Below are 10,000 nucleotides of genomic sequence, written 5' to 3' on the forward strand. Positions count from 1 at the left end.
ATTATCAATTATATCATCTTTTTCTGCACCTCCTTAGTTGTATTTCTTAACTCCTTTTTTAATCTAACCTCCGAAGAGTTGAAATATCACGTGTACTTTCATCTCCTTCATTTTTCTTTGCTATTTTCTCCAAACTTTGAAGGCTTTGAGTATCTATTTAAATTAATGTGCTAATATGTATACCATCTGCCATTCCATTACCTCTCGTCCTCTGCACGTCAGTAACATACGAGAGAGAATGACTAGGAAAGAGAGTGAATGACTGTTTGAATCTGTGAGACTTGAAAACGGTGAATCTGCACGAGAGATGAAGGAAGTGTGATGTTCATTGGGATGTGTTAATACTTCTTCTAGTAATACTGCTGCTACTTCCACTACTACTACTACTGCTACTATTATTACTACTACTACTACTACTACTATTAATACTAATACTACTGCTACTACTACTACTACTGCAACCACTACTACCACTACTAGAAGTCTTCCTCCTCCTCCTCTTGCTGCTCCACCTCCTCCTACAACAAGTACTACTACTACTACTACTACTACTACTACTACTACTACAGCTACTGCTATAATAATCACCATCATTGTCCTCATTACTGTTATCATTACCAGCATCACCACCACCACTACCACCACCACTACCACCACCACACTACCCTTCACATCACCAGCACGTTGCCACATATGACTAATAATAGCCAACACCACATGGCATTGTCCAATAAGAGGAGGAGGAGGAGGAGGAGGAGGAGGAGATGTGGCAACGTCGCCCCGAGCGTAAAAGCTTAATTAGGAGACGATTAAACCTAATGAGAAACTGAGGAAAAAACCAAAGGAAAAAATGATCCGCCAGGAAAATTCCATAATTTGAACAAATGAATGTCGACTATATTTTTGCTCCCAAGAAGCACTTCAAGGAGGGGAAAAAACTGAATGGCAGGGAAAAAAGTGCTGAAGTCAAGGAAAATATTGTCCTTCGCGTGTCCTTGAGGGAAATCTGCCAAAAAGAGGGGAAAATGAGGGAAACAATATTGATATCTAAGAAAGGCGCACTTCAAGGAGGGGAAAAAACTGAATGGTAGGGAAAAAATGCTGAAGTCAAGGTCCTTGAAAGAAATCTGCCAAAAAGAGGGGAAAATGAGGGAAACAATATTGATATCTAAGAAAGAAGCACTTCAAGGAAGGGAAAAGTTGAATGGCAGGGAAAAAAATCATGAAGTGAAGGGAAATATTGTCTTTAGTGTGTCCTTGAGGGAAATCTGCCAAAAAAAAGGGGAAAATGAGGGAAACAATATTGTCATTTAAGAAAGTGTTCGTGTTTCTTGCTTCTACTTTGAAATTTGCACAGTAAAGAGGAAAAGAATGGGAAATTACAAGAGAAGTCGGAAGTCAAGGAAAAATGTTATCTAGGAGAATTTTTCCTTTTAAGTATACAATAGAAAAAAAAGTTAAAACAAAGGAAAAATAAATCAGGAGAGAGTTACACATCGCGTTGAAATGAGAAGTATTATTGTTTGAGAAGGAAAAATATGGAAAACTCTCAAAATTCCAGGAAATATTGTTTTTTCACAAATCTGGAAATTTTGGAGGTAAAAGATGGAGAAATAAAAAAATACACAAAGAAATCAATATAAACATGACGAAAAAATAAGGAAAAAAAATATAGAATTCAAACAAAATTTTATCTGCTTTTTTGAGGAAACCTAAATAGAAAACGGAATGCTGGTGCTTCCGTGACCAAAGAAAACGTAGACAGACATAACCAATAAAGGACGCATTAAAAGAAAAAGAAACGAAAAATAAAAAATAGCAAGAAACACAATAACAACACAATGACAAGGGAAGCGAAACATTGTGAGAAACTTAATATTTGTCTTTTTTCATCGTTCAGTAGAAAGGAAACGAAAAATAAAGAAACGTTGCCTCTTACCTTCAATCTCGTTTACCTTAAGTTTTCCGATACTCTCTCTCTCTCTCTCTCTCTCTCTCTCTCTCTCTCTCTCTCTCTCTCTCTCTCTCTCTCTCGAGCGCTAGAATGTAATATCTCTTGAGAATGTCCTGTGAATTCTCATTGTTATATTCGCGAGCTTGTAGTAGTAGTAGTAGTAGTAGTAGTAGTAGTAGTAGTAGTAGTAGTAGTTGTTGTTGTTGTTGTTGTTGTTGTAAATATAGTAGTAATAATAGTTGATGATGTTTGGATATTGTTGCAATTGTTGTTGTTGTTGTTGTTGTTGTTGTTGTTGTTGTTGTTACCATCAGCAGCAGTAGTAGCAGCAGCAGCAGCAGCAGCAGTAGCAGCAGCAGCAGCAGTAGCAGCAGCAGTAGCAGCAGCAGCAGCAGCAGCAGTAGCAGCAGCAGCAGCAGCAGCAGCAGCAGGAGCAGCAGCAGTGGTGGTGGTGGTGGTGGTGGTGGCAGTGGCAGCAGTGCAGCAGCAGCAGCAGCAGCAGCAGCAGCAGCAGCAGCAGCAGCAGCAGCAGCAGCAGCAGGTGGCAGTGGTGGTGGTGGTGGTGGTGGCAACAGCAACAGTGGTGGTGGTGGTACGGGCAGCAGCAGCAGTGCAGCAGCAGCAGCAGTGCAGCAGCAGCAGCAGCAGCAGCAGCAGCAGCAGCAGCAGCAGTGGTGGTGGTTGTGTGGTGGTGGTGGTGGCAGCAGCAGGTGGTGGTGGTGGTGCAGCAGTGGTGGTGGTGGCAGTGGTGGCAGCAGCAGTGCAGTGGTGGCAGCAGCAGTGGTGGTGGTGGTGGTGGTGGTGCAGTGGTGGTGGTGGCAGCAGCAGGTGGTGGTGGTGGTGGTGGTGGTGCAGGTGGTGGTGCAGCAGCAGCAGTGGTGGTAGGTGGTGCAGCAGCAGCAGTGGCAGCAGTAGCAGCAGCAGCAGCAGTAGTAGCAGTAGTAGTAGTAGTAGTAGTAGTAGTAGTAGCAGCAGGAGCAGAACCACAAGTAGTAACAACAACAACAACAACAACAACAACAACAACAACAACAGCAGCAACAACAGTAATAGCAAATCAAAATAAAGAATAAAAACACAAATAGCAAATCAAAAATAATACGAAATGCATGAGAGAAAAAAACCACACTGATCATTGAATCACACACACACACACACACACACACACACACACACACACACACACACACGAATGGTCACTTGCAGTCTGCCAATGGACCAATCCGGTTGAAGATAATCATGAAGGAAAGATTCGGATGGAATTAGTCTTACTTCCATCCGAGTTGGTTCGAATTGCATCACTTGGCCGCTTCATTTGACCCTTGGGAGAGAAGGAGGAGGAGGAAGAGGAGGAGGAAGAGGAGGAGGAGGTGAGAGAGAAAGAGATAGAAGTGAGCATTGAGGGACTAGTGTAAGAAACGGACATGGAGGAGAGAAGAGAGAGAGAGAGAGGAGGAGGAGGAGGAGGAGGAGGAGGAGGAGCAAGATGAAGAACTAGGAAAGGTAAATTACAGGTGAGGGAACAGTGCTAAGAGATACATGAATAAATAGAGGCAAGGGAGAGAAAGGAAGAGAATCAAAGGAGAAGAGAGAGAAAAAGAAAGGAGCCTAAAAGGAAGAGAGAATAGTGATAAGGGAGAGAGGAGGGAGATAAATAAAGACCAAAGGGAGAGATAGAGAGAAGGAGAGAAGTTATGAGGGAGGGAAAGAGGGAGAGAGAGAGAGAGAGAGAAAAAAAAAAACATTTCCACTCGATTTTTAACTTTTGCCTAAGAGAGATGGACGAGAGAGAGAGAGAGAGAGAGAGAGAGAGAGAGAGAGAGAGAGAGAGAGAGAGAGAGAGAGAGAGAGAGAGAGAGAGAGAGAGAGAGAGAGAGGTAAAAGAAAGGTGCAAATGGGATAATATGTGAGGAAGGGGAGGTGTGGAGGAAAGAATGATGAGGAGGTAAAGTAAGGAGGAAGAACAGGGGAGAAGAGAAGTGAGGAGGAAAGTGGAAGTGAGAGAGGAGAGGAAGAGAAAGATGGAGAGAGGATGGAAGGAAGGAAGAAGCAGTAAGTGGAAGAAGAATGAGAGGAGGAGAGAAGTAAGGAAGAGAAAGGAAGAGAAAGGAAGAGAAAAATAAAATAAAGGAAAGAGGAAATGAAAGAAGAGAAAAAAAAAACAGGTAAAGAGAAAAAAAAAACGAAGAAATAAGATAATAAAGAAAGGAGGAACAAAAGGGAGGAAAAGAAATGTGGAGGAGAAATATAGGAAAATAATTGCAGAGGAAAGGAAAAAGAGAGGAAAGGAAGAAGCAAAATGAAAGGATAAGAAGTAATAAACAAAAATGTGAAGAAGAAAAATGAAAAAGGATAGAGTCATGAAGAAAGAAGAGAAGAATCAAGAAAAGAGAAAATGAGATCAAAAAGAAAGAGAGGATGAAAGCAAGAGAGCACAGAGAAGAAGATAGATAAGAGGAAAAAAAATAATGATAGGAAGCGAAAGAGAGAGAGAGGAAGGAAGGAAAGGGAGGGGCATGATAGAGATAAGCCGGCGATAAGACCCATGAATACGTTAATACATTAGGGAGAATAAGCCTACAATATTAGAGCAAGGCATCAAAATTCCTCAGCTCAAATTCTGCCAGGTAGGAGAGCACACCTGGACACACCTGAGCACCTTAATGAGCAGCAGGTGATAAAATACAGTTAAACATTACAGGTGAAAATAAAACATTAACATGAAAAATTGAATATAAAAAATGACTCTCACTTTCTCTTCATTACTGACTGTTCAACCATGAGCCATTAAAAAGACAGGTAAAAAGGTGTTAAATGATAGTCAACGTGGGTTTGTTTAGGTAAGTTTGCGATTAAAAAAAAGGAAATGGGCGCTGTACAGAAAATGGGATAGTGTCAGAAAACGGAGCCCTGGTAACGAGGCAATAACCGGATACCCAATTAGTTTAATGACACCAATAAAAAGACGAAATGTTGACTGTTGTATCTTGAAAATTTGGTTTGTCTTCTGTACTAATGGTCTCTCTCTCTCTCTCTCTCTCTCTCTCTCTCTCTCTCTCTCTCTCTCTCTCTCTCTCATGTTTCTGTCAATCCAACTGTCTATCTACACCCTGTCTCCGTGTCCGCCTGTCTGTTCGTTTGTCTCTCTACTGATGCCTGTATTGCCTACCTGTGCTAACCTGTCTGTCTGTCTGTCTGTCTGTTCTTCTCCTCCTCCTCCTCTTCCTAATCCTCCGCCTCACTGCTTTCCTCTTATCTACCAGAAAAAGGCAATAATATAAAAGAATTTCATCATCTGAAAGTCTTTTTTCGATTTCAAGTAATGGATTTTAATTCAGATTGTTTTGTTGTGTGTGTGTGTGTGTGTGTGTGTGTGTGTGTGTGTGTGTGTGTTGAAGGGAAACTGTCAGAAGAACCAACACCATGAGTAACAACAACAACAACAACAACAACAACAACAACAACAACAACAACAACAACAACAACAGAAACAGCAACAACATGGACAACAAAAAATCTTCTTTCGAAATTCCAAAAGAAAAAAAAAAGTAAGAAAAAAGTGAAAAAAGAAAAAAAGCAATAGCAAGACCTTACACACACACACACACACACACACACACACACACACACACACACACACACACACACACACACAACGAAAATATACGAGAAAGAAAAAAAGTAACGTAAACCCAAACACACAAGAAAAGTAATTAAAGAATAACATTTTTTTTTTCATTAGTCAAACTTGTACCTTCTATTTTTCTTTCCTCTCCATAAAAAAAAAGCAAAAAAAAAAAAAAGGAATATCTCAAAATTTCGACATTAACTTTCTGAATGCATAATTGACAAACACAAAAGTTGAACACAGCTTTTCTTTTGGCCAATTGCTCTCCTTGCCAAAGTCAGCCAAGAAAAGCAGACACACACAGAGAGAGAGAGAGAGAGAGAGAGAGAGAGAGAGAGAGAGAGAGAGAGAGAGAGAGAGAGAGAGAGAGAGAGAGAGAGAGAGAGAGAGAGAGAGAGAGAGAGAGAGAGAGAGAGAGAGAGAGAGAACGGAAAACATTAAACTAACAAGGCAAAGAAACACAAAACTAAGAAATTCGCCACTAAAATACTAACACTCGCAAATTCACAAGCAAAAATAGAAAAAGGAAAAAAAAACTAAAAGAGAGAGAGAGAGAGAGAGAGAGAGAGAGAGAGAGAGAGAGAGAGAGAGAGAGAGAGAGAGAGAGAGAGAGAGAGAGAGAGAGAGAGACACTAAACTAACAAGTGAAAGAAACACAAAACTAGTAAATTTGCCGGCAGGAAACTAACAGAAACTCACAAATTCACAAAAAGAGAGTGAAATGACAAAAAAAAAAAAAAAATCAAAGAAATAAGAAAAAGAGCATTAGGTAACTACTGACGAAGGAGAGGAAGTAATCAGAGGTTCCTACGCCCTTTGGAAGCTCTGAAAGGACTGTGATGGTGTCCTTAGAGCAGCTATGATTACTTGCACCACTTCCTATGCTCCTCGCCAGCCAGTCTCCGAGTTCCAATGACAGGATGAACAGAGGCAGTATTGGGTCGTCCAGATGAATAGGATGAACGACGCCCTTCAGTGCCTCCCTTCAGACACACGTTGCACATTACCTACTAATTTTCCAGCGTGGAGGAGGGACAGAGCCGTGCATTGTGGCGTGGGTGGGCGTGGGAGGGCGTCGGGGGAAGGGGCGGTTGTCAGGGAGGTGAAAGGAAAGGGGCTTCTCTAGTTTAATTCTGTGTAGCTGTCTGTATGTTTGTCATGTTTATTTGAGAGAATTTCTATGTTTCTATCTGCTTCTCTGTTTGACTCTTCGTTGTACTTGATTGATAGGGCAATTTCTGTGTCTGTCTGTCTGTGTGTCTTCTGGGAGTGACTGTAATGGCAAGATTGTGAGTTATGAGGTCTTTGTTGCGGGTTGCCTGTCTGTCTGTCTGTCTGTCTCTCTCTTCATCTGTCTCTCTATTTGTCTATCCTCTCTGTCTATCTGTCTGTATCAAGATTTGAGTATACATCCTGCGCTCTTTCTATCCCCTTGTCTCTCCTCTTCCTCCATCTCACTCCCTCTCTCTCTCACACTCACACTCGTACACGCACGCACACTCACCCGGTGCTTGTCGATATGCACGTGGCGGAGATGGGGATCGTAAACCAACTTGTCAGGCTCGATGTTAATGGGGGACTGGCGCCGACCCTTCTCGCACATATTCCAGTTCGGGTTAATCAGCCCCCAGAACTCCGGCCCTGGAACAAAGGAGAGAGAGAGTGAGAGAGCGGTGAGCTGCTGGAACATACATAAGAACATAAGGTAAGCTGCAGGAACTCATTATATCCTGGAAATGAAGGGGTAACAAAGAGGTACTGGAGCATAATGACACAAGGATAGGTAAGGAGAAGCGAGTGCTGGAACATAGAGACATAGAAAACATTAGATGAGGAAGAACATAATCAAACTCTGGAAATAAAAGGGTAAATAAGAGTTATTGGAATATAATATAATGGAAGAAGTAGTGAGGAGTGGTAAGGAGAGACGAGGTGCTGGAACAAAAGAAAGGAAAAAGAGGAACATTGGAAAGTGGTACAGTGGAACCATGCGTGCTTTGGGGTCCGAGGGGTCTCTAAGCGCACGGTTTCGAATCCTGTTCACGGTCCGAGTGTAAGTTGGGCTTCCTCACTCGGGGCAATGGTTTCCTAGCGGGTGGGCTTTGAGATAGGAGGTACCACAAAAAGTACCTCCTTTAGCCCAGAAATTCCCGTGAAAAACCCACATGGTATAAATAAAAATAAAAATAACACAAGAACATAGGAGAAATTACAATAAAAGTCAACAGGAGAAAGAGAAGAACATAACAAGGTACTGAAACACAGGAACAGAGAGACATAAGAAAATAAGTAGAGAAGTGATATATGAAGTGAACATGAGAGCAGTATCAGGATAGCTCCAAGAAGCCATCAAACCTACACGTGGCAATCTTCTTAAACCCTATCACTTCAATTTACTACTTTCCATAAGCTACAAAAGGAACAACACCGGAAGTTTGAATACAGAATGACAAATTGCTATGAAGAGAACAAAAAAAAAAAAACAATGAGGTAATGTAGATAAGAAATGTACATTGATAAACAAAGAATAGAAGAGATAAAGACGAAATAGAAAATATAAATAGACAAATATATAGAGATGAAAGATTAGATAAAGAATAGAAATACGATGAGCGAGAGAGAGAGAGAGAGAGAGAGAGAGAGAGAGAGAGAGAGAGAGAGAGAGAGAGAGAGATACAACATGGATGATAAAAGAGTGGGAGGGGGAGTGAGTGAGAGGAGAGAGGAGGGAGAGGAGGAGGGAGGAGAGAGGATGACATGACACAGAGAGACACAAATGGAGAGAAAGAAATATGGAGACGAAGAAAGTGACAGGAGAGAGAAGAAGAATGACACATGCAAACGAGATAGCAAAAGAGAAAGAGAACGAGAGAAAAAGACTGAGAGAAAAATAAGCGAAAAAAAAACCATGAAAATAAACTGTTATCCCTTTTATACATTCTCTCTCTCTCTCTCTCTCTCTCTCTCTCTCTCTCTCTCTCCACAGTTCAAAGATCAAAGTTTTCTCCTTCTCGGAATAATTAAAGAAAATAACAACCACTTTCCTTCTTTCTTTTCTTTTCCTCAGAATTACAAAGAAAAGATGACACAAAATAAAATGAAAAAATAGTAGTAGTAGTAGTAGTAGTAGTAGTAGTAGTAGTAGTAGCAGTAGCAGTAGCAGCAGCAGCAGCAGCAGCAGCAGCAGCAGCAGCAGCAGCAGCAGCAGCAGCAGCAGCAGCAGCAGCAGCAGCAGCAGCAGCAGCAGCAGCAGCAGCAGTAGCAGCAGCAGCAGCAGCAGCAGCAGCAGCAGCAGCAGCAGCAGCAGTAGCAGCAGTGGCAACAGCAGTGGTAGCAGCAGCAGCAGCAGCAGCAGCAGCAGCAGCAGCAGCAGCAGCAGCAGCAGCAGCAGCAGCAGTAGCAGTAGCAGCAGCAGCAGCAGCAGCAGCAGCAGCAGCAGCAGCAGCAGCAGCAGCAGCAGCAGCAGCAGCAGCAGCAGGAGCAGCAGCAGCAGCAGTAGCAGCAGCAGTAGCAGCAGTAGCAGCAGTAGCAGCAGCAGCAGTAGCAGCAGCAGTAGCAGCAGCAGTGTGTGTGTGTGTGTGTGTGTGTGTGTGTGTGTGTGTGTGTGTGTGTGTGTGTGTGTGTGTGTGTGTGTGTGTACAAACAACACACACACACAAAACCACTACTACTACTACTACTACTACTACTACTACTACTACTACTACTTCTACTCCTACTAAAACTACTACTATCATGAGAGAGAGAGAGAGAGAGAGAGAGAGAGAGAGAGAGAGAGAGAGAGAGAGAGAGAGAGAGAGAGAGAGAGAGAGAGAGAGAAAGACGAATATGCATAAAGAGAAAAAAAAGAGAAAAAGAGGGTTATCAATCAGAGGGTGAGAAAAAGTTAGATAATTAGGAAGAAATAGGAGGAAAAAGAGGAAGAAAAAAAGGAAGAAAGAGAAAACGAGAAGGAATTAATTAGAACATTATGATGAAAGGAAGCAATAAAGATTATAATAAGCTGACAAAGTGAGAGAGAGAGAGAGAGAGAGAGAGAGAGAGAGAGAGAGAGAGAGAGAGAGAGAGAGAGAGAGAGAGAGAGAGAGAGAGAGAGAGAGAGAGAGATGGGAAATGCCAGACAGGGGAAAAAAGTGGTGGTGGAAAGAGAAAGGGAAGGAAAAACAGATAGTGAGGAAATTGAAGGAGGTGGAAAAGGAGAAGTAGAAATAGTAGTATAGGAAGAGGAAGAATACGAGAAGGAGGAGGAGGAGGAGGAGGAGGAGGAGGAGGAGGAGGAGGAGGAGGAGGAGGAGGAGGAGGAGGAGGAGGAGGAGGAGGAGGAGGAGGAGGAGGAAGAGGAAGAAGAAGAGGAGGAAAGAATAAGATGTGTGAAACTTGAAGACACAGATAGAAAACATTAAAAAAGAAAACACGAA

General features: G+C 42.2%; 1 protein-coding gene across 3 annotated transcripts in view; it reads right to left on the reverse strand.

Annotated features, from left to right (window-relative positions):
* The window catches only part of LOC123507484 (carbonic anhydrase-related protein 10-like), a 229,984-nt gene that overhangs the window by 40,581 nt on the left and 179,403 nt on the right, over nucleotides 1-10,000 (reverse strand). For all 3 annotated transcript variants that reach the window (XR_006675661.1, XM_045260394.1, XM_045260393.1), the window contains exon 3: nucleotides 7,087-7,223. Coding sequence is in view for 2 of the 3 variants with exons in the window: in XM_045260393.1 (XP_045116328.1) it covers nucleotides 7,087-7,223 (137 nt within the window). In the remaining variant the exon portion in view is untranslated. The remainder of the gene's footprint in view (nucleotides 1-7,086; nucleotides 7,224-10,000) is intronic.

The sequence above is a fragment of the Portunus trituberculatus genome, chromosome 22 (genome assembly GCF_017591435.1).
Source record: "Portunus trituberculatus isolate SZX2019 chromosome 22, ASM1759143v1, whole genome shotgun sequence".
NCBI lineage: Eukaryota > Metazoa > Arthropoda > Malacostraca > Decapoda > Portunidae > Portunus > Portunus trituberculatus.